Below are 22,541 nucleotides of genomic sequence, written 5' to 3'. Positions count from 1 at the left end.
TGACCTAGGCCTATTGTTTTTAATGTGTGAGAAAGATCACTGAATCAAAATATTTGTCCACATGTGAACATATAGGTTCTAATTACGGTACAGGCCGTGTGTTCATGTTATACAGGTGACTACAGAACACTAATGTATTTCCACAGAGATGTTTCATTAAAAAAACGAACACATTTCTGCTTTGACATGGACAGAAAACAGATGTGTTTCAGTATCTCCAGGTACTGTGGGCAGAGTGTGTTTACACAGTGACACCTCACGCCCCTGCAGCCCTGAGTGCGTCCTGTCCCTGCGTCTCTCTGCCTCCATCAGGACGCAGAGCCCCGCCTCGGCTGCTGCTGCTGCGGCTGCTATTCATCTGATTACCGCGATACAAGAGCTGCGTCTCCTTAAAGCGACACTCGGGCTTAATTAATTAGACTACCGGAGAGAGAGGGCAGAGAGGAGGGGAGCGACGCCGAGGATGCAGATGAAGAGAGGGGACAGCATCCACCCGCCGCCTCAATCTTCTCCCAGCCGCCTGATTGCATCGGCTTGAGGTTATGAAACCGGCTGCAATCTGATCCTGCATGCCTGCAGAAAAACCTCCAAGATCCCCCCCACCCTCTTCCCTCCTCTGCTCTCCATGCCCGGATACATGGACTGTCCATGCGTCACACTCGTTCTTCCTGCGTCTTTTCTTCCGCTGCCGCGTCGTTACCTCTTTGCCTCATGTTCAGGTTATTAAATCGGCTACAAACCGCTCTTCATTCTTGCTCCACACATGGACTCTGTAGCCTTCATGGCCTCTGTTGAAGGCGTCTGTAAATCCGCGGCTGGCGCGTCCTTTTTCGCCTTTCCGGCCTTTTGCATCTCTGCGCTTCCGTTTGCCGCCGATGCGTTAGCGCTGCCGCGCAGCTTCCCACTCCGTCGATGAAACTCAGCGTAAGATAAAGCTACAGCCGAGCGACGCCGCATCTGCGTTTGCTCCTTACATGGTCTCTGCGTCTCCGCTTTCGCTTTGCCGCTGATGCGGTGCGCCTGGGTGCTCGCTGTCTCATCGTCCTGGCCGGTGAGTGATCCTCTGGTCCGGGGGGGCTGCTTCCCGCAGAGAGGCAGGATGGTGCGGATCGCCAGTGCGCTGGGGCTGGTCATGTTCAGCGTGGCGCTGCTCATCCTGTCCCTCATCAGCTACGTGTCCATCAAGAAGGACTTCCTGCTCAGCACCCCCAGATACGGACCTAATGGAGGACCCAGGATGTACATGTTTCACGCTGGGTTTCGGTGAGTCCAGGCAAGGCTGTTGACATGCAGCTGTAAATGCTGAGTGTTGGTTTGCATCAGATCAGCTGAGTGTTTGGATTTTATTTTCGGTATATGCTGACATGCTAGAAAAAAACTGTTGTATTTAACCTATTGATGCAGCATTTCTTCTAATAGGGTTGGCTATTTCTGGATTGTTTAGATTGTGAATGACATTAAATCCTCATAAATTGTAACTGCATTGCACAGTTTGTGGTTGTGGAATGGAGCCATAAAATAAGAAAAAACATGTCCGATGAAATATCTAGCAAAGTAGCGCTGAAGGATGTGGCCCTGTGCCGATCAGACTCAGCTGAAGGCCTCTTTGCTGTGTGAGGCCTGACTGCTCACACACTGAGCAGCTGTGGTTACCTGCAGTATTTTCATTCTAGACTGGTTAATCACAGTGCGAAGAGGTTTCCTGTTTCTCAGACCAGACTTTAGTGAAGTGTTCATTCTCATCATTTATACATCAAATGGCCAAAAGCATGTGCACACTCTCGTCCACATACCGTGGTATATATTTAGTCTTGGAGTCTTTTTGCATGGTTTGGTTCCACGGTTTGGTTTAGTTCCAATGAAAGGAAATGCAAATGCTACAGCATGCAACTATGTGTTTCACATAAATAAGCATGTTAATGTAATTCCTTCTCGGCTGCTTTGTGTCAGGAGTTGGACCCTTTACACATGAAAATGCCCTCAGGTCAATCGAGAAGTTTTCTCAGTTTGGTTTGGAGGAAAATGACACTCCTGACTTCGAACTCCACCTAACACCTTTGGGATGAGCTTGAATGCCAACTTTGAGCCAGGCCTTGGACTGACTTGGTGTTGGACCTCACTAATGCTCTTGCAGCAAGCAAATTCCTGCAGCCAGTTTTCCAACATCTGATGGAAAGCCTTCTTAGAAGTGCAGCTGTTATAGCAGATGATTAATGCTCATGGTTTTGGGTAGAGATGTTCAGCTGTGTCCAAATACTTTTGGCCAAATGGTTTATCAGGAAAAGTGGCAGCAGCAAAACCTCACCAAAATCTTTCATTTTAATCACTAACCACTTTACTCCAAGTCCACTGATTAGACATATATATTTAAAAATCAAGAACCAAGCACAGTTCATACACAAACAGGCATTTTACAGAAAAAGTACAAGTATCCATGACAACACACTGGCAGACATGTAAAATGAAGTGACCAGTTTCTCAATAACCATGAACAGATTATGAGATGATGGGCCCCTGGTTACTGTTGACCAACAAAATACAATATAATAGAAATTATAAGAGATAAATGGAAAGAGACAAAATATTAGAACAAGCAGCTGAGGTTGCTGCAGCGGGGGACAGAAGAGAGAAGACCGGAGGCTGAAACTGACACGATGTCTGTGGACAGAAGCTGCTGTTAATATCTGGATCTGGATCTGTGGTGATATTAACTGAAATCCTTGTGCCAAAAAATGAAATAGTGAACTGATTATAATTAACACTAAATTAATACTGCAACATTTTGGGGGATAGCTCTCACTTATTCGCTTTCTTGCCAATAGTTAGATGTTGTTGACATGTGTTTGTTTTAGTTACAGCACTGAAATCAGGATGTGGTTAGCCTAGGTTACCTTCAAGACAGGAAGCACAGGGTAACAGCGAGATTGGCTCTGTTCGACGTTCAGCAAGCACCTCTAAAGCACACTTTAACATGCTTTGTCCCATTTGTTCAATCCACACACAATAAGAAATTGTGTGCTTCTTTGAGAAACAGGACCCGTGACTTTTTGAGATCACTGTTGGTGGCCTCATCGTGATGACAAGATTCCAGGAAGTTCCTGCAGCTGGCAGCTCTTCACCAAGCAACAGTTATATCATGGACTCCTCTTACAACCACAAACTAGTTTTACTTTTCCGTTTGTGTATAGATTAAACAGAGTACCTGGGGTATATTTTGTCAAATACGACAGAGCCAGACTAGATGTTTCTACCTGTTTCCAGTCTTTATGCTAAGATAAGCTAATTGCCTCCCAGTCCCATCTCTTTAATTAATTATACAGTTAAAATCTGAAAAATACTCCAACATGTGACACAAACCACTACTAGTAGTAACACCACTATGACTCTTACCATTACTGCTGCTTCTACACATAGTCATACCCGTACTATTTACTTCGATTATTGCTGCTACTACTGTTTTAGTACTTTCCCACTACTATTTTCAGCTACTTAAGTAACCTGGTATTCTTATTCCTACTAGTACCAATGCAGTACTACTAGCGACACCATTACTGCACCTACTATGACAGCTGCTTCTACAAAATACTACACTTACATCATTACTACTACACATATTTTACTATTTCCCCACATCTTTACTTCTTCTTTTGCCAACACTATACTAGCTTTCTTACTCCCCCTACCCCTTTACCAGAGGACCACTGTTGGCATTATTACTACTACTACTAGCAGTTATATGTATATTTAGCTATATGTTAAAGTATTTGGGAACTGCATGAATTCAGAGCAGCTCAAGTGGTGACAGATGATTGGTGGCAATCTGATCACCTGCAGTAAACGTCTGCGCTGAACTAACAAATCTAAAATTATCAAGAGCCTTCTGCACCAGACATACAACTACAACATATTTTTCACATCAGTGGTGGATGACACTAATTGGCTGGCTTGATTTTTTATTAAGGATACAGCTTTGCTATAATGAACTGGTCTAAATGTAGTACATGTCAGTGTGTTTTCAAGTCAGTGTGAGTGTGTGTCAGCCTGAAGGAAAACAGGGCATCTGTCACTTTATCCCACAGCTGTGAACTAGATCAGCTCATTCACTCAGCTCTTCTGGCTCTCTTTTAGTCACTTTGCCAAGTATTCTTGTAGGAAATTATTTAAATGAAAACAAAAACAAACAGTTGCCCAAGTTTTTTTTCCTGCTTTTATAGAGTAAAAGTATATCGCACAGGAAAACATTCACTGACTCAGACTGAGCAGGACCTGTGGGTAATGCATGAACCATTTGCTTCTCTTATAAATGCTGTTTTCATCCACTAATGTTTTTTCTTGTACTTTGCTGTTCTTTTGATCAGTGTTTAGCTGCTGTCAGTGAAACTCAGCTCCTCCTGCACAGGGAGGGCAAACAGGAAAGTGAGGCATTATACCCTTTCAGTTGAAGCAGGGCTTTTAATGTGAAATATTTGTGCAGGAAATAACATTTTTTATTGACAGTAGCTTAAGTCAATAAGAAAGGTGCACACTATAAACTATGTGATCAAATCAACTTAAAACAAGAGAATTAGTAAAAAAGGTCTCTATTATAAGTTTCAAAAACAGCCTGGTTCTATTGATACTCTATTGACCCCAATGAATAAGAACATCTGTGCTAAATGTCACGTGTATTCAGTGATTACTTGTTGTTAGCGATTCAGTTAGGGATGAATGATGTGTGAAGTTTCTGTTTTGAGGACACTAGACATTGAGGACATTACAATGAGCATGAAAAGTCATTTTAAATTGTAAAAGTTACCTCTAAGTGTTGGTATTGATACATAGTCAACATTAACAGCCAATTACTTACCAGTCAAGGTGAACAATAGCATCAAACTTAATTTCTTCACTCGCCAAGAACTATCTGCCTTTTGCTTCTATTCCTATCACTTATTTTTCTTTACTGCAGTTAGCATGCTAATTAGCTAGCTCTTATTTGTCACTTGCCGATATTGAGTCACTGTTAGCATGCAGTCTGTCATGAGGAGGTAGCGCTGCTCGGAGGGTGTATTCTGACCTTTTGTACTGTAAATGCAATGATTGTAATGATGGTTGAAGCTTTTGGCACCACTGGTAATTAAACAGCTATTAATGCTAACATTGGCTATGGGATAGACTGGAAAAAAACTGTACAATGATGCGCGCTCTCAGTTTGTATTTGTTGTAGAGATGTTAGCGTGGTTGGATGTATCATGGATGTATCATGTTTTTGTCATTTTGCATTTTCAAAGGAAAATAAATCCTTGGTCCACAGTTTCAAAACCAGAAAATGTGTGTCCAATTGAACTGATAATGTTCCCTTTACACAGTTTTATGTTCATGGAAACAATGCTGGTCACTCGTGAATATAGAGGAAAACAGGAAATGTGATTCTGAGAAGCGATTTACACAGCATTGGTATTTATCTGATTCATCAAGAATTTAACTGAATGAAGTTGAATCAATTTTGGGCTTTCTGAATCAAAACTGATTTAAATCGGGACATCATTGCCTATCGATAAGATACATATACCATCCAAGCAGCTGATTCACATTCATATTAGAATGTGGATAATGCTTCAACTTTTCAGGAAGACTGATAAAGAAAGCAGCAATGCTGGAAACAGAGCCTATTGGCACAGAGTAAAATGAGGAGAGGGGGCTGAGCTCCAGCTCTGAATTACTAGTTTATTATTAATGAGGCAGTGTATCTGAGCATCTGAAGATGGTCCGACCTTTTGTGTGTGTGTGTGTGTGTGTGTGTGTGAGGTGTGTATATGCCCAGGTTTACTGCATTTCTCCTGCTTCTGATTCTAGTCCGAACAGGATATCTGTTGACACCACTCTGATGTGATATAACAGGTGACTTCGGGGCCACTGCAGTACACCTAGATGGAAAATCATTCTGCAAATCTTGATTGTTCAACATGCTCGAGCAGGTGTGGAGTGTGATGCTAAAGCAGCATTGGTCTGACAGAGGTTCTGGAGGCCAGTGAGCCGTCTTTGGCTCTGATTTACAGCACAAGAGCTGCATTCATTTCCCTCCTGCCTGTAATCATTTTCCTCCTGGCTTGCTGTCACCACAAGCCAAGGTTACGCCTCAGAGTGAGTTAGATGTGATGGAGAGCAGCATTTTGAAGAGAAAACACTTTGGTAGTGGACAAACCTATATGCAGTGTTGTTGAGGAGTCGGAGTTTATCATCAGGAACATGGTGATTCAGGGAAATTTGTGGTTTTGATGCGGTGCAGCCAGCAGATGGAGAGGATGCAGGTCAATGTTATGGTCTGTCTGTCCTTCAACATGTCAACACTGATTAAAAACAACATATTCCAAATGTTTTCTCTTTGAAACACAGAAAAAACTTAACCAAAAGTCAAAGTTGTAGCTATTTTTCCATCATACCCGACCCCTCACTGTGCCTCTCTGTTTGCTGTAGCAGTCAACACTGTTTTTGCATGAAGAACAATCTGTCTCTTAATAGAGGAACAAAAAACCGTGAGAGTCAACAACCATGCCAGCAGCTCTGTGAGACTTTGACACAGTGGTGCTTGAGCTAACGATGACAATGCTAACACGCTGATATTTTGAAGCTAAAGTGTTTACTTTCATACTTATTTTTAAATAAACGTGTCAACGTGAATATGAGTGTGAATGGTGGTTTGTCTCTAAATATCAGCACTGTGACAAACGGATGGATGGATGGATATATCATCTCAGTGTTGTTAGACTAAATCTGTCTGTAACTGTGCTTGACTGTCAAAATGTTTGTCTTTTTATTTCGTCAGCACTTTGTTTTTGTTGCAAAAAGTGCCATACAACTAAAATGATCACCATTATAGCTGTACAATATCACAATTATAAGTGTTGTATTGTCACAATAATATGACATACAGTAAGTATTTGAAATACGTGTCACTTCTGCATGCCAGGTCTTCACACTCTATTTTTATTATTACTTTCTCTCCGTTGAATGTCATTTTAAAGAAACTGATGAAGATAAGAGTTTATGTTTTTTTTTCACATCCCCGCTGCAGCGAGAGGCCGCCTCGCAAACCAGACCTGAGGTGAATACAGAGTGCTGACGTTTTAATTACAAACACAAGGATGTACTCTGTCTGTCCTCTCTTTAAACATTTTTATTTTTCTCTGTCAGTTTGATCTTTACCTATGGTTCTCTATCTATCTATCTATCTATCTATCTATCTATCTATCTATCTATCTATCTATCTATCTATCTATCTGTCTGTCTGTCTGTCTGTCTGTCTGTCTGTCTGTCTGTCTGTCGATGGTATGACATTGAGCAACAAGCATAGTTCCATCTGTTGATCATTTGCAGTGTGGGAGTCTTTGACATTCGTAGAAAAAGTTTCTTAAGTCTTATTTGTAAAATCAGCAGCAGCTTGTGCTTCAGCTTTTTTTTTTTTTTTTTAACTGAGATGAGACATTCAGCCATCAAACTGTTTGTGCCACAAAGAAACATCAAGTCCAGTTTTCTCAAAGCCTTTCGGATGGTGTGGTGTTGGATGAGAAACAGCATGAAATAAAACTTGAAATAATCGTATGATATAATAATATGCTATTAAAGGTTGTATTCCTTGACACTAACATGAATCATCTACATATTTGGCCCAAACTAAGAAGTCTTGATACAAAATGAGATGCTTTCTCAACTCCAATTTGCTTTTGGGCAAATTCGAATCAGTATTTGATGCTGATCCTGATTCAGCACTGCACCTCTCTGGCTGACTCTCACTATCTGCAAAGATGGTAGATGCTGCAACAACACGATAAAGCTGCTGCAGGTCCGACTGCCATCACATCCAGGTCAAATAGTATTTATTTATACTTTTTAGGGTTTGTTTTAGCCTGGCTGGGCACCACAGAGGTGGGGGTTGCCATACAGAACAATATGATTAATTACTGAATGATCACAGAAGCTTTTGTTGGATTTCATCCAAGCCTCAGTGATCAAATGTCTGACACTGTCTGAATTGTCCTGATGTAGTAATCACCACCGGCCTGGTTTTCCTTGCTAGATGAACCAAACTTAACTTGCAAATACTATTTGACCAGTTGTGTCTGCCATAGCAGAGCCTTGACCTGAAACCTTGACATTTTGTTGATCAGTCAAAGGTGGCGGGAAACAGAGGGAAGTTCTCAGATTAAACCGCCTTTCCTGATATTTTTGGAAATCCTCTTCCCAGAGTCTGATGAGAAGATCAGTTTCATCTCTGTGCATCCAATCCATGATATGTTTAGCCTTCCTTGCACAAAGAAGAAGAGTGAAACTGCTATCCTATCTCTATCAAGAAATAGCAAAAATACACCCTGTGACAATGCTGCTTGATGTGGTGTATCTTGGTAGCTAACAAGTTAGTTTCACACCTTTCCCTGTAGAGTTCAAGTTATGAAACCCTGACATTCTGTTTCTCAGTAGCTTTATTATGTGGACGAAAGCCTACAAAAGCCTTTCCTCTTACAGAGTTAGAAATAGTTTGCAAAAGTTCAAGTACAAACACGATGAGGCTGTAAAGGTGGATGTTCCTGACAACCCCTGTAGTCTCATTTAGCCATTTGTTAGCAACCGCCCTTTTTTTAAAGAATGTAAAAAACCTGAAAGAAATCATGACTGGGATATTTATTTATGTATTTTATGTTTCTATTAATACATCTGCTTAATAAACAAGATACTAGTCGTTAGAGCTAGGCTAACAAACGTTTTCCGTTAAGCAAGGCCAAACACGTCCTTTGCCTGCACAGAGATGAAGCAGATAACCATTTCCTCATTTGCCCCTTGGTAAAACATGGAGTGTTGCTTACAGGAAATGTGGACTGAGCTCTGGCCTGAGAAGGAAGTCATCCTACCAGGCGACAGCAACGTGGACCAGAAAAACAAATACATTCAAAATGTCAAGATTTCCATGCAACAAATGGACAAAGTTTGGGCTATACAAGGTTAATCTCATGGTTAGGTCTTGGCTTTTATTTACTTACTTGTGGGGATTATCATTAGAGGGAAATGGAAAAATTGAGGCATCTTGCACTGCGGAAAAGTGTTCATCTTAACAAGTACCCTGACCTCATGTTTAGTATAAAAAAACACTAATAGATTTGACAATGAAATGCAGTAAACAAACATCATTCAAGATGTGAATGGCTGCTATAAAACCTGCAAATGAAATAAGTAGCCTACATGAAACTGAATTTGGATGAAGGGTAAATATTTTACTCCACATACTGAGTTTAACTTGCTAAGATGGACTGAAATGCTGCAACAGTTTGGCCTGATTGCTCATTTTCCCACAGTACACTGAAGTGATTTTAAACTAGATTCACGAGTAGGAAAAAGGCTGTAATTCTGCATTTACACTGAGCTGATAGTGTAAATAAAACTGTCCGAATCAGTTTTAACTGCAGCTGGTTTCCTAAAGGAATGAAACGAAAATGCATTTGCTGAATGACTCCTCAAACACTTGCACATTTCACTCATCTTCTTTTGCAGGCATTTTAGCTCTGTGAAGAAGGTGCGACTGATAGAGAAAAGGACGAAATTCAAACAAAACCAAGCAAATAGTTAAATCCACGTGTGAAACTTGATTTAGATAATCTGGCTGTAACCTGTCTGATCATCTGACTGCTTGTGTTTCAAAGCTGCTAAAAGAGGATGCTTCCAGCAGACCTTGTTTTAGAAGAGCTAAAATGCTTCTCAAAACATTTTAAAGCGCAAGTGGATGAGGCTGACCTCCTCCTAATGCAGGAAGCCTGGGTTAACCTCCATGTCTTCTACTCCTGCTTTATGTAGCTCCCAGCTGGCGATGAAGTATTTGGATCCAGCTTTCACTCCTCTGACCAATGCTCTCAGCGAGGACCTGCAGAATTCCTCTAAATGGAGGTACAACAGCAGTGCTTTTATGCAGCAGAGGTAGGTTGTGCCCCCCTACACCCACACATTCACACACACACACACACACACACACACACACACACACACATACTTGTACTTCTATCTTTGTGAGGACACTCATTGACATAATGCATTCCCTAGCGCCTTACCCTAACCTTAACCATCACACCTGAGTGCCTAACCCTAACCCTGACCCTGACCCTGACCTTAACCTAAACCTAATTCTAACCATAACTCTAAAACCAAGTCTTAACCCTCAACATGTGATTTGAAGGTGTCTCAAAAAGTGAGGACCGGCCAAAATGTCCTCACTTTCCCAAAATGTCCTCACGCTGTTGGTAAAATACTTTTTTTGGTCCTTACTATGTAGCAAGTACAAGTACACACACACACACACACACACACAATCTCTCCCTTTCTGTCATGTTTTCGACAATCCTGAAAGCTCTGCATGCTTTTAGCACTTACAGCAGTGAGCACTAGTTGTAAGAAAAACTTCAGCTTTTTATTTCTTGAGCAAATAGCACTTCACTAAAGTTACAGTAATAAAAATAAGGCAGAATTCACATAGTGTTTAAGTAGAAACATTGGCTGGTGTTGGATTTCAAAAGCATGTTATTGAATCTGATTCCAGTATTGAACCTGCTTATTGAATGTGAATTTATTTAGGTTCATGTATAAGCAACTAAATTTATAAAGGACTAAAACTCAGGGATTAAAGAAAGATATATATTTTTAAATATGCAGAAATGTTTGATTTAGAGTCTGACAACAAAAAGTCATGTGACACTTAACTGTTTTGACTCAGACTAGTTTGAGATCAGTCTAATTACTGTAAGTCTCAACTTCATGTCAAGTCCAAGGCAAGTCTCAAGTCAGATGAAACAAGTCCAAATCAAGGGTGTGAATCTTGCCCAAGCAAATCGCAGGTGAAGTGTCCCGTCTTTGAAGGCAAGCATTGAGTTTGAGCTCTTGAATGCAAGACCAGGTCGAGTCTCAAGTCAGTTGAGACAAGTCCAGGGCAAGTGACATGCTTTATCAAAGCCTGCCTCAAGTTAAGTGTGAAGGCCTTGAATGCAAGTCTTTTTTTTCAGGTCTTCACTTCATTGTGGTAAAAAGAATTCACAATAATATTATTGTGATATGTGAAGAAGATTTTGGGGAAAAAAAGTGATCATTCAAATTCAGCTTTATTTATTTATTTTTTTTTGGCCACAACATTCCTCCCTTGGGTTCTCAGTTCTCAGCTGTGCGTTATTCCAGTGAAAACAGCCACTAAACACACAACTGAATAAAATTACCCTGTGTACACGAGAGCCAGCAAAAAAACAATCCAGCCACAACTGTTAGCCTGTGCTAGCACTGCCATGATATGCTCCACACCGGTGCTGACAGGTAGCGATAGCAACATTTGCCAAACAAATTCCTAATCTTGGGAACAGCGAGTTAGCGAACATTATCATGCTACTGTAGCCGGTCACTAATGAGAACAGACATGTAACATTATGCAGCATCAAGCTACTTACACACTGAAGAGATTTGCACTATTGGCTCCATAGTCGGAGTGGGAAAGAAATTAAGCCTTGGACTTACCTGCTGCCAGTCGCATGAATGACAGGCACACAGACAAGAACCTGACAGAGCCAGTAAACACATCGAAACATTATCAATGTTTTTACGGCCCCCTAGCCAACCAGGATTTGAGCCTATGGCCAGTCCAACTATGCTCTAGTCTAATCTCTGTCTTTGTTGGAGGCCTTTTTAGATGAAAACATGAAAATGACGAAATTCTGGGAGGTTGTTTTCACCTGAACGCTGTGTACTGCACTGTGCCATCTCACCTGTGGGCAGTTGCTGTGTCTAATGGACGTAGGTGGCCAACAATTTAACAGGGAAAGACATACATGCACAAACATACACACACGTCTGGACCAGATACCAAAACAAAGAACAGAAAAGCTTACAAAGAGGGTGTGGCGCCATTACTCCACTATATCTTTATATAGAAAATAGTTGTGCCATATAATTGTTTAAAATGTCCTTTACAGAACCTTTAATTGATAATGAGAGGGTAACTAGATACACTGCTAAACAACAGATCCACAAGGTCTCACATATCACAGTCAATACCAGCAATGGTATCACAACACCCCTACAATGGACTAAACATCCTTAACCGTCTGCCTTCATTGTGCCACCATAGGAAGCTGCAGCCCCAGCCAGTAGTAATGTCCGATTGTTGTCTTCTATATTTTCTGGTAATACTACCAATAGTAAGTAAGATGGCTCTAAAGGCAATTCTATATCTAAAAAAAATTTTATTTCATTTTGTATGTTTGGCCAATATTCTGATAATTTTGGACAGTCCTATATGATGTCTGTGTGGTCTCCTACCAGGCCACAGCCCCTCCTGCACAGGTGCGAGGTGTCATGCAGGTTTCATGACCTTTCATTCAGATTCCTTCCAAGTGGGGCTATTTGTTACATCATCTCCTCTCTGCATGATAGTGTCCAGTTTTATCTCATCCTAATGCATTTTAAAATCATGAAATCAACGATACAAGAGAGCAAGTGTATAAACATCAACAGTCTGCTCCTCCATCATCCACAAGCATTAATTTGCACACTAATAATGTTTGATGTAGATTGAGGATTATATCATCATAATCATTGTTTAATGATTAGAATTAGGCACAATCTAAATGCAGAACTGGTATAAACTGGTTTTATTGTGATTATAGTTCATCAGATCTGTTCACTATTGGTTTTAAACCCTTCATCAGCTTTTTCCTCTAATCCGCTCTTTGTCATTATTACAAATACACTTGTATTTCATATCCAGGGTGGTGCCTGCAGCTGTAAAATTCCTTGATATGCAATATCACCTTAAAAACTAGAATTACCACTTTGCAGACTAGTTTCAGATTACATGTTTATCCAGAGTCATATAATGTATTAATCATTTGTGTGAAATTTGGTCAAACCTGCTTTGTCAAGTATGAAGTTATGGCTAAAAGGTATTTTGTGCAGTCACACTGACCTTGAACTTTGACCTTAGACCACTAAAATCGAATCAGGTTGTCCTTGAGTCCATCTGAACCTTTGTCCCAAATTTGAAGGGATTCCCTTGAGGAGTTCTGGAGATATCGTGATCACAAGGCAAAAATTGTGTTTTGTGAGGTCACCTTGACCTTTGACCTTTGACCACCAAAATCTAATCAGTTCATCCCAAATGAATGTTTATGCCAAATTTGAAGAAATTCCCTCTAGGCATTATTGTGTCAAAAGAATGGGACGGATGGACAACCAGACAACCCGAAAACATAATGCTGCCCGACTGTTGCCGGCAAGGAGGTATAGAAAATAAAATACTAACTATGGCTCAACAGAAACGTTATCATCTATTACTCTGCTGCAAAAAGTGCTTGGGTATTTGTAGTTGTTATAGAATCAGAGGTTCATGTTTACATGTTGAGATTTAACTTTCCAATATATTCATTGAAAAAATCAAAAATGAGAAGTTCAGGTACAGTTGACAAGTGATCCAACATGTTTGCTTATTTTTAATTCACATACTTACAGGTTTAAAACTGCATGAGGTGGACATAATAACAACAACACTCATGGTAAACAGTGTAATACAATACCATAATGTAAAGATTCATGTTATTTTTGTCCACTTGGACAAACCTACAGTCCAAACATGTGTGTAGTTGGTGCTGTTACTGTGTCCAGCCCCTGCAGATTTCCTGTGTAGAAAAAAATGGCATTTTTTGCGAAGAAATTTTTAGTTTGATTTGTGTAAGCTTACTGTAAGTAAACAAAAAAGTCTCTCTGTCTTGTAGGAATGAGATCTCTCAGTACATCGACATCCCCCACAACTTCACATTGACACGAAACTCAGTCCGAATCGGACAGCTGATGCATTATGACTACTCCAGCCACAAGTACGTCTTCTCCATCGGAGAGAACTTCCGCTCACTCCTTCCTGAGGTCTCGCCAATTATTAACAAACATTACAACGTCTGCGCTGTGGTTGGCAACAGTGGTATCCTCACTGGCTCGCGCTGTGGAGCCCAGATTGAGAAGTTTGACTTTGTCTTCCGCTGCAACTTTGCACCGACCGAGCTCTTTAAGAAGGACGTTGGGCGTCGGACCAACATGACAACCTTTAACCCCAGTATCCTGGAGAAATACTACAACAATTTACTGACTGTACAGGACAGGAACAACTTCTTTCTGAGCCTGAAGAAGCTGGACGGTGCCATCTTGTGGATCCCGGCGTTTTTCTTCCACACATCCGCCACAGTGACGAGAACACTGGTGGACTTCTTCGTGGAGCATCGAGGTCAGCTGAAGGTCCAGCTGGCCTGGCCTGGAAACATCATGCAGTACATCAACAAGTAAGATACACCACAGTACTACACTACATCCACAAAATACATCACATCAACAGTTACTAACACAAACACACAGTAACACTGCAGTACTTTAGCAATAACCACAAAAAACCTGTCTCTACATCTAGTTCTGGTATCAATAATTGTTTTACATATCTTGATTGATTGAGTGATTGTGATCAGAAATCAATATGCAAAGTTTGCATATCAACAAACATGTGTCCGAGGTCAAAGGATTGAGAGGGCATGGAGATTTGGAGTTAGGTGACCTTTTAGTTCCAAACATGTGCTGGCTGATCCAATCACATGACAATGTTTTCTGTTCCAGATACAAGGTCAAAATACAACTTGCATAGTGAAAGGTTAGGCTTGTCTTACTCTGTATTTTTCTTACTGTCAACAAATCCAGTGGAAAGACCAACAATGGTGATGCAAAATTAGTCTTGCATTGCCAGACCAGTTCGCTTTAATGAATGGGGCTGGAACCTCTCAGTTCATTTTCAGTTTCCAAGGAGCGTTACTAAGGATCACAGACCAAAATGTCTCTGGACGCAGTTGGATAGACCTACAACCAATCAGGCCAACAAAACAATTTATCTAACGGTACAAATGATATACATACAAATAATTGAACCTAACCTAACATGTGATGACAAGTGGGGCTGATTGGTCAATTAAACTTTTACCAAATCCTGTCCATGGCATCATCTTTCTGATCAACAAATGCTAGAAGTGCAATTGTTTGTCCTTTTAGAGAAAATATACTGTCCAGTTCATCGAATACTGTTGCAATAGTGGATTCAACAAACCTCTTTACATTAGCAACAGCCATCTTGGTTGTTAATGAAAATGCTTCAGCATATCAAACCCACCCCATTTTACATAAATGCCTGTGATTGGCCTGATCTGTCTCAGGATGGATGGAAATCTGTCTGAGCAGGAGGGCAGACCAATCTGTGAGCTTACTGATTGGCCTGGTTCCAGGCTACCTCACAGTACATTTACATTTTTTTTAACAACAAAACAGCTTCAAAACAGCTGGGCACTGTAGTTTTTAACAAATGTTACTGAAACTGTTGGTGCACTGGTGAGTATTTCCAGGACAGTGAGTGTGGGATTGGATCTAAGTAAACTACAATGTCTGTGTCCATGGTAATAAAGGAACTTGTTACCTAGAGCTTAAGTGTGGCTCAGTGTTTTAATAGTTTCTGACAACAGTACTTTGTTGAGCGAGGATAAGCTCTTACTGAGCTAAGACACATCAGGCTTCAGATACACACACAATACTTGTTAGTAAAATCAGTTAAATTTTGGAACAAATATAGCAGTTCTCCAGTCCAACACTGTTTGGTTACTATTCACTGGTTGTACTTGTATGTTTTGGAGATAAGTAATTGCTGCCTGGATCATGATCACTAGCAACAGTGTTTTTCTGCTTGTCAAAGTTGTCTCACCTCCACAGTTAGACCATTTCCACCTGGTATCGATGGTCAAAGCTGTCCCTTAAAAATTACATTACATAGTTTTTTCTTTGAAAATATGCTAGGACCTGTCTGTCTGTGCTATAAAGGTCCCCCTGTATCTCTGTCCTCTTTGTAATGGTTTGTGAACCAGGCTAACGTGTGGTTGTATTGTATTGAACTGTGCTCTATATGGCAAAGAGGAGATTTAGGCTCCAAAGCCGGATTATAAGAAAACAGCTATTTAGTGAAAGGTATGGTGTGGAGCTGTAACAGTGTGTGTGGAGAGGGATTTAAGTCTGGTGCTTAGTGTTGTAGCAGCAGAATAGGCGCCTCGTACAGTAGCCTAATCTTCACCAATCCCATTAAATCTACCTGCTCTGGAAGAATTACCACGTTTAAGCAGCTCAGACAGCTTTCAGCACCTCGAGGACTCTCGGAGACGCTTTTGTTGAGGCCAGTTTGAAGAGTTTCCCCTCTGTGATGCTGCAGAGCAGGACTGTCCGATGAAAGCATCAGCAGTGATCAGATTATTTTCTTTTTTTGTATTTATCTCTGTAAAGTCACTTTTGTCAGTAGCAGCTTAGACTTTATGAATGACTTCTACAAATAAATGGACACAACCTGACACAAATGCAAACAGTTATATCTCTTTTTTTTTTTGAAATACAGGTTTATGCTTATTATTATAATGACATGTACTATAATGGCTCATATGGTAAAATCAGTATAATGTACATTTCCATATTGGCATCATTGATGCTTAATCATTAGGTAATTCTGATTATTTCTACTATGTCGGGTTTTGGTCGTTGTTAAGCATGAAAAGAAGAAGCTACCAGTATTGGGAGAGATTGTACTATTTGAGCTGCTGGGAGGCTTTTATTGTTAAACATTGAGACCAAGATGGTTGAGATTAATTGATAGTAACTTCAAAGCAAAAAAAAAAAAAGAAACACTGAATAAATTAGTGAATTAGTGACAACAGTATTTCTGAAGAGAAACTCAGAACAACAGAATGGTGAATAAACATGTAGCTTGACTCTGTTGTTGTAGTAATTGAATTAGTGCTGTGAAAATAACATTATCCCGAATTTGTCAAGATTACAGGTAACAAAAGAGGAATAGCTGAGTTAGCGTAAAACAGAAAATCACCACAAGCTCAAGCAGGAGCAGATCAGGAAACACAAAGGCCTTTCTTTACATTTATACACATGTAGGTATGTTTTAAATGAAGAATTGCTCATCTGTAGTTAAGGTAAATAAAAGCCCTGCCCACATTTAAAGAATTAAGGGTATGTAAAAAATAAAAATTAAAAAAAAACAAAAAAAACAAGCAATGTTTTGATGTTTAGTTACTTTTAAAATCAGATTTTCACATGGATTAACACAATTATTTTAGCTGTTTTTTTTTCCCCAATTCAAAATAAACTCTGATTCTGTGTGTTTTAAGAGTAAAATTAAAAAATGTTGACCCTAAAATAACGTTATTAAAACCCTGAACCATTAATGTCAGAGCCAACTGTGCAGCAGAGGCGAATTTTAACGGCTCCACTCTGGTCTGTTTCAGACTTCAGTTGTTTTGATCCTTCACGTTATTATCATTACACTTTAATGTTATTATGAAAAATGTATGGCCCTTAAAATGTTCTTTTCTCTCGTGAACAGCTACTGGAAAACCAAGCAGCTGTCGCCAAAGCGCCTGAGCACTGGCATCCTGATGTACACCCTGGCGTCATCCATGTGTGACCAGATCCACCTGTATGGCTTCTGGCCCTTCGGCTGGGACCCCAACACGGGTAAGGAGCTGCCGTACCATTACTACGACAAGAAGGGCACCAAGTTCACCACCAAGTGGCAGGAATCCCATCAGCTGCCCGCAGAGTTCAAACTCCTCTACAAGATGCATATGGAGGGACTGCTGAAGCTCTCTCTCTCCCACTGTGCTTAGGGCTAAAACACTGCAGCAGGTACAGCGCTTCTTTGAATGCCTCTCCTGTGCTTCCACGGGCCGGAGCTGTCAGAATGACGGGACAGAAAAGGATTCATGTGACTTTGTCAAAAGCAACATCTTGGCTGTATGACTGAGTTGGTGCAACAGATCCTTAAACTGTGTTCAGCCCAAGATCCCTGAGCAAAATCCCATAATCCTGCACTCAAGATGAAACAAGGTGTATTTGTTTTCTACTGCTCTGGAACCTAAAGTCGAGCAGGACTGCGGTTCGTTTTTTTGGAAAAGCTGGCTGCAGATGAACTTCCAGGCAATGTTGCTCTTCAGCAGAATATCACAGGCTCGTATTACCTAATGGTGTTTTTATCACTCATCACTCTTGGCAATACAGCTGCAAATCAGCAGAGTGACCATTTAAAAACCAAGGCCGCGTTCAGACCGACATTAGCGCTGCATTAAAAAAAGGCAGATCCCTCTGATCCAGTCAGTGAAACCACTGCACTGATGCAGTTTGTTACTGTTCCGACGTCATTCCTTTTCTGCTTCACCGCGTTGTTAACCATTGAGGGCTCTGTGCTCCAACTTATCACAATAGACAAAAGAAGGCAAAAATATCAGTTCTTTTTGTTGGGACATTGTTGGGATGACAGATGACCCAGTTGTTGCACTGGTTGTCTTCCACACCACAAGGAACAAAAATAGCAACTGTCATAAACACTTTTGTTCCCATTGCTGCAGATCTGTTGGGTCGGGCCTTGAGTTGATTTAATGTGGTCTGATCCTGGTTCTAGTCATATTGTTCTATAGTCTGAAAAGAACAGTGATTTTGGCCTCTTTCAAATGAAACAAAATCTCACAGTCTTTGATATCAGTGCAGGACAGTTAATGTGTGACATCTTCACTGTGGGATGTCAAAACATTTGGACTCTCCAGGGAAAGACTTACAGCACTTTCTGGTTTATCAATAATTGTTTAACAGCTGAGAACAGGACTATTTTCTATTGCTCAGTTTGCCAATGATACACTTTAAATCAAGTACATTTAAAATGTATGCAATTGGTGGATGTTCTTATAAAATAACTTAGAAACAAGTGTAAAATTAAAATAAAGAAACCACAGATTAAAACTGAATTCACTGAATCTGTGGTCACTTGGGGCCTGCAGAACAAGTTGAAAAAGCAATGTTGACATATCACCTGGTAAAGCTGTTACAGCTAACATGCAAACAAGCTGCATCCAACAGATACAAAGCAACATTATTATCATTTGAGTTGTGTTTGTATCCATCTGATGAATGTAAGTCCAAAATATGCTCTTTTAGCTCTGGTTTGGTCTCCACCAACACCAAGAAAAGTATCTGGCTCTTTAGCTGCTAAATGTTTCGCCATCTTCACCAGCTAGGTGTTAACTGTGTCTGTTGGCTGTTTGGTGCTGGACAGGCAGTTTACAGAGGGTTTTAAAACAAGAAGAGGCAAAGGTTTCAGCAAAATTTCAATTTAAGTATCACAGTTGCGGCTATTTAACACCTGTAGCTGTTTGCTATGGCCCTGTTAGTGTTATAACACTTTACTGCAGCAACAACTAGCACAACCATAAACTGTAAGGACTTAATACTGAGTCAGGTTGTGTCCACAAGACATCTTCACAGCCACAGAAGCACAGAGGCTGATGTTAAATTCAACACCGTATAAAGGTAGAGCTGTTTGCCGCCTTAGTGAAATGCAGCTGTATATACAGTAACATTACCATGACAACAGAGAGGAGGAGGAGTCACAGTTTGCTTGTCACTCAGTGAGACAGCGGAGGCACCATGAATGAACCGAGCAACAACAAGACTACAATATAGTTTAGAATTAGGTGAATTATGTGAATTGTGTTCAAATGTACTCAAAAAAATCACATTAGTTCTATCTCTTTTATTTTTCTTTTTAAGCCCTGCTATGTAAAGATTACTGCTGTTAGCTGGTTGTGTAGCCAACTCTATGCACTATACTTATCAGGAAGGTTCACTTTCTGCCAGTATGCTGCCGTCTCTGTTTTAGGTGTCGCGGTAATTTCTTCAGGATTAGAAAATAGGTGACGTATCTTAGAGGAGCCTCATAGTCCTGTAGTAGTATAAATTGCCACTTTAGCCCCGTGGCTCCATTCATATCTGGTTGTTTTGTTCATTTGCTGCTGCTGGAGGGTGTTAATGAGGGACTAAATTTGAAACTGAAGCGCTGGTGGACAGGTGTAGCCATGGTCATAAATAAAGATATCTAGTGGACACAAATCCTGAAATTTGTCTCTCACCTCTCAGGCAGCACAACAATATAAATTATAATGTTGATTGATTTATTGTTTTGGATATTTGGATCTATATTTTTTCTTGGTGATTTGGGAGAAATAACTATTTTTTTGTCATATTTCATATTAGCATGTAAATTTTATAGAAATAAAAGTTGTTATGGGTTGACGAGAAAAATCTAAATTAGTATCAGCTGTTTTAAAACTGGTGTTTTGAATTGCTCTGTGTGAATAAATAACCAAGTACAAGGGCCAAGGATAAAGAGTGTGGATAAACTATTGCACTGAAGCTTTAGTGATGTCCCTCACTTTTAATTCTCTTTGGATAAAAGCGTCTGCAAAATCAGTGAATGTAAATGTTAGTGTAAATTATTGCTGCTGCTGGATTATGATTCTACAAGGAGACAGTGAAAGGAGGCAAACTCCAGTCCCCTGCACAAACACTGGATGTGTTACACCCCCCAGTCCTTCAGCCTGACCTTGATGCCCTCACTTTCCACCGCGCTACTTAAATGGCTCAGTACTTCCTGCACTGGCACTGAACATTGGCACTGGGCGTAAACTAAGCTTTGCAAATTTGTTCAGTATGAACAGAATACATAGGGATACTGGGCTTGAATTTAAAACCCCCAGAATGCTTTTCTGTGGGAGTCTACATGTAATAATGAAAAACTACCTTTAAAAAAAAAGAAACCCAGGACAGATGTTGTCCCATGCTGAACCGCACTGCTTTCATCTTGAAGAAAGAAAATATCCTTCTTGGTTTCACATCCTAATTCCCACTTTGATACCCGTTCAAGTGATTCTAACAAGTCCAACATGAGGTAAGAGGAATCATTCAAAGAAGAAAGTGACATTTTCACATATAATTTTTTTAACATCATGTCCTATAGAAGCCCTTCTATTCATACCAGAACTGCAATTTTCATCAAGAACAAAAAACTTAATTTGGATTAAATGGTTTTGGTGAATGGTTGTGGTCAGGTTTTCTTTCACTTCACCCCCAGTCCATCAGTCCAAAATTTTTGTTAATTTGGTGACAAAGATTTTGGCCCTCTTGGTGATAGTGCATTTGTATACTCAGGTTTTCGTGAATGGTACAGTTGTACAAAGTACATTTATTGTTGCTTCTGTGTGTGTTTTGGTGAATGTTAATGTTTTGCAGATCCTAATAGTATTTGCCATTTGTAATTAATTAATTAATTATTCTGATTCAAAACTCTCAGTAATACTTGGTTTCCAGTTTTAACCGTGGAACTGACACATATTTCTGTTGCTAGATAATTTCCATCATATTCCTAAATATCCACATTGTTCTTCACACTTTCATCAGCAGTTTGCTCCTGCATATTTGTGTTTCTGCAAGGAGACACAGTATAAACTGAACAGGTGGCCTGGTAATTAGTGAGACAGTTCTTCAACAAAACTATAATAGTGCCACTGCTACAAGTAAGAATGAGGATTGGCGACCATAATCATAATATATCATAATAATATCAAATAAACATTTTTTTTATTATTTATATAATAATTTCCTGGTGTGGGTAGAGGTTGATTCTGTTGTTTAACAGGAACAGGAGGGGTTCTGTCTGTCAAACCGCCAGGCCCCCAGCCGTTATAAAATAAAGGACAGGTGCATGGGCCACATCATGAAACATCATTTTACATGTGAGACTTACACATATAGGCACAGGTTTTCAGGCATATCAAAAATAAATGATCAAATTTTTACTTTTTTTTGGCAGTGACTCTTCCTGTCAAAGTTTTTTTCATGTATTTTCATGTTTGTGTGTCATTGTGACAACAGTGAGGAGAGAAACTGGGACTATTTTTATAACCTGCAGCAGAATCTCTGCTGTGTTTTTGTCTCTAATTTGTGTGTCTGTTTTTTAGTTTCCTACAGTTTCATTTCAAAATAAGATGTATATGTGTCTAATGTGATATTTTCAGGACTTTGACAAAAAGATTGTTGGCACAAAGGTTAAATTCACTATTTGATAGGAAGAAAAATACTATTTGCTGACCTGAGCACATTACAAACTCATTACAGAAGTCAGTAAGTTGTAATTTTTCTCCTTTTTTCAACTTTTATTTTTAATATACAATCTCAGTACGGTATCAGGTAATGTTTTTCAAGATTGTATTTTTTTTTGTATCTTGAATGAAAATTAAAGAGGCTGGTTCCATCCATATCAATATGTCTTTAGAAATCACTCTATGAAAAGTAATATATACTAAGACCACATTTAGACATGCTGTACATTAACAAATATCTTTTAGTCATCCGATACTTGAAATAAAATATATCTACTCTGTATTTATTTAATCATTGAGTCATTAAAATGAATGAAATTGTCAATTTGACAAAGAGAGTCCTGTCTTGTTTTGAGTGGAAGTGAACTGATTGTTTCTGAACTGATCATTTCTGTTGTTTGTAACAATCTTTTATGTATTTTGAAGGTTGAGGTTTGTAATGTTTTTTTAAAAAAATGGACCTACATTCTAGTGAAGTCTCATATTTTA

General features: G+C 39.8%; 1 protein-coding gene across 2 annotated transcripts; it reads left to right on the top strand.

The window, feature by feature from the left end:
• The first annotated feature begins 322 nt into the window (after positions 1-322).
• st8sia3 (ST8 alpha-N-acetyl-neuraminide alpha-2,8-sialyltransferase 3) lies at positions 323-22,377 on the top strand. 2 transcript variants are annotated; one of them, XM_071466351.1, is made up of 5 exons: positions 323-1,263; positions 7,052-7,081; positions 9,820-9,939; positions 13,767-14,324; positions 17,450-22,377. In XM_071466351.1, the coding sequence occupies exons 1-5, from the start codon at positions 1,010-1,012 to the stop codon at positions 17,730-17,732; spliced, it is 1,245 nt and encodes a 414-aa protein (XP_071322452.1). In that variant the 5' UTR covers positions 323-1,009; the 3' UTR covers positions 17,733-22,377. The 2 variants fall into 2 exon arrangements, with proteins under 2 accessions (XP_071322452.1, XP_071322453.1); XM_071466352.1 differs by lacking the exon at positions 7,052-7,081.
• The last annotated feature ends 164 nt before the right edge of the window (positions 22,378-22,541 follow it).

This window comes from Trachinotus anak, unplaced genomic scaffold (assembly GCF_046630095.1).
Source record: "Trachinotus anak isolate AG129_WGS33_773 ecotype Australia unplaced genomic scaffold, CSIRO_AGI_Tana_v1 ptg000028l, whole genome shotgun sequence".
NCBI classification, from domain to species: domain Eukaryota; kingdom Metazoa; phylum Chordata; class Actinopteri; order Carangiformes; family Carangidae; genus Trachinotus; species Trachinotus anak.
This window is presented reverse-complemented; position numbering and strand designations above follow the sequence as displayed.

Coding starts and splice junctions, on each gene's coding strand:
- st8sia3 (XM_071466351.1), top strand. CDS start 1,010: ATGCGGTGCGCCTGGGTGCTCGCTGTCTCATCGTCCTGGCCGGTGAGT. Junction 9,940..13,766: donor AGTGCTTTTATGCAGCAGAG/GTAGGTTGTGCC, acceptor TCTGTCTTGTAG/GAATGAGATCTCTCAGTACA. Junction 14,325..17,449: donor ATCATGCAGTACATCAACAA/GTAAGATACACC, acceptor TCTCGTGAACAG/CTACTGGAAAACCAAGCAGC.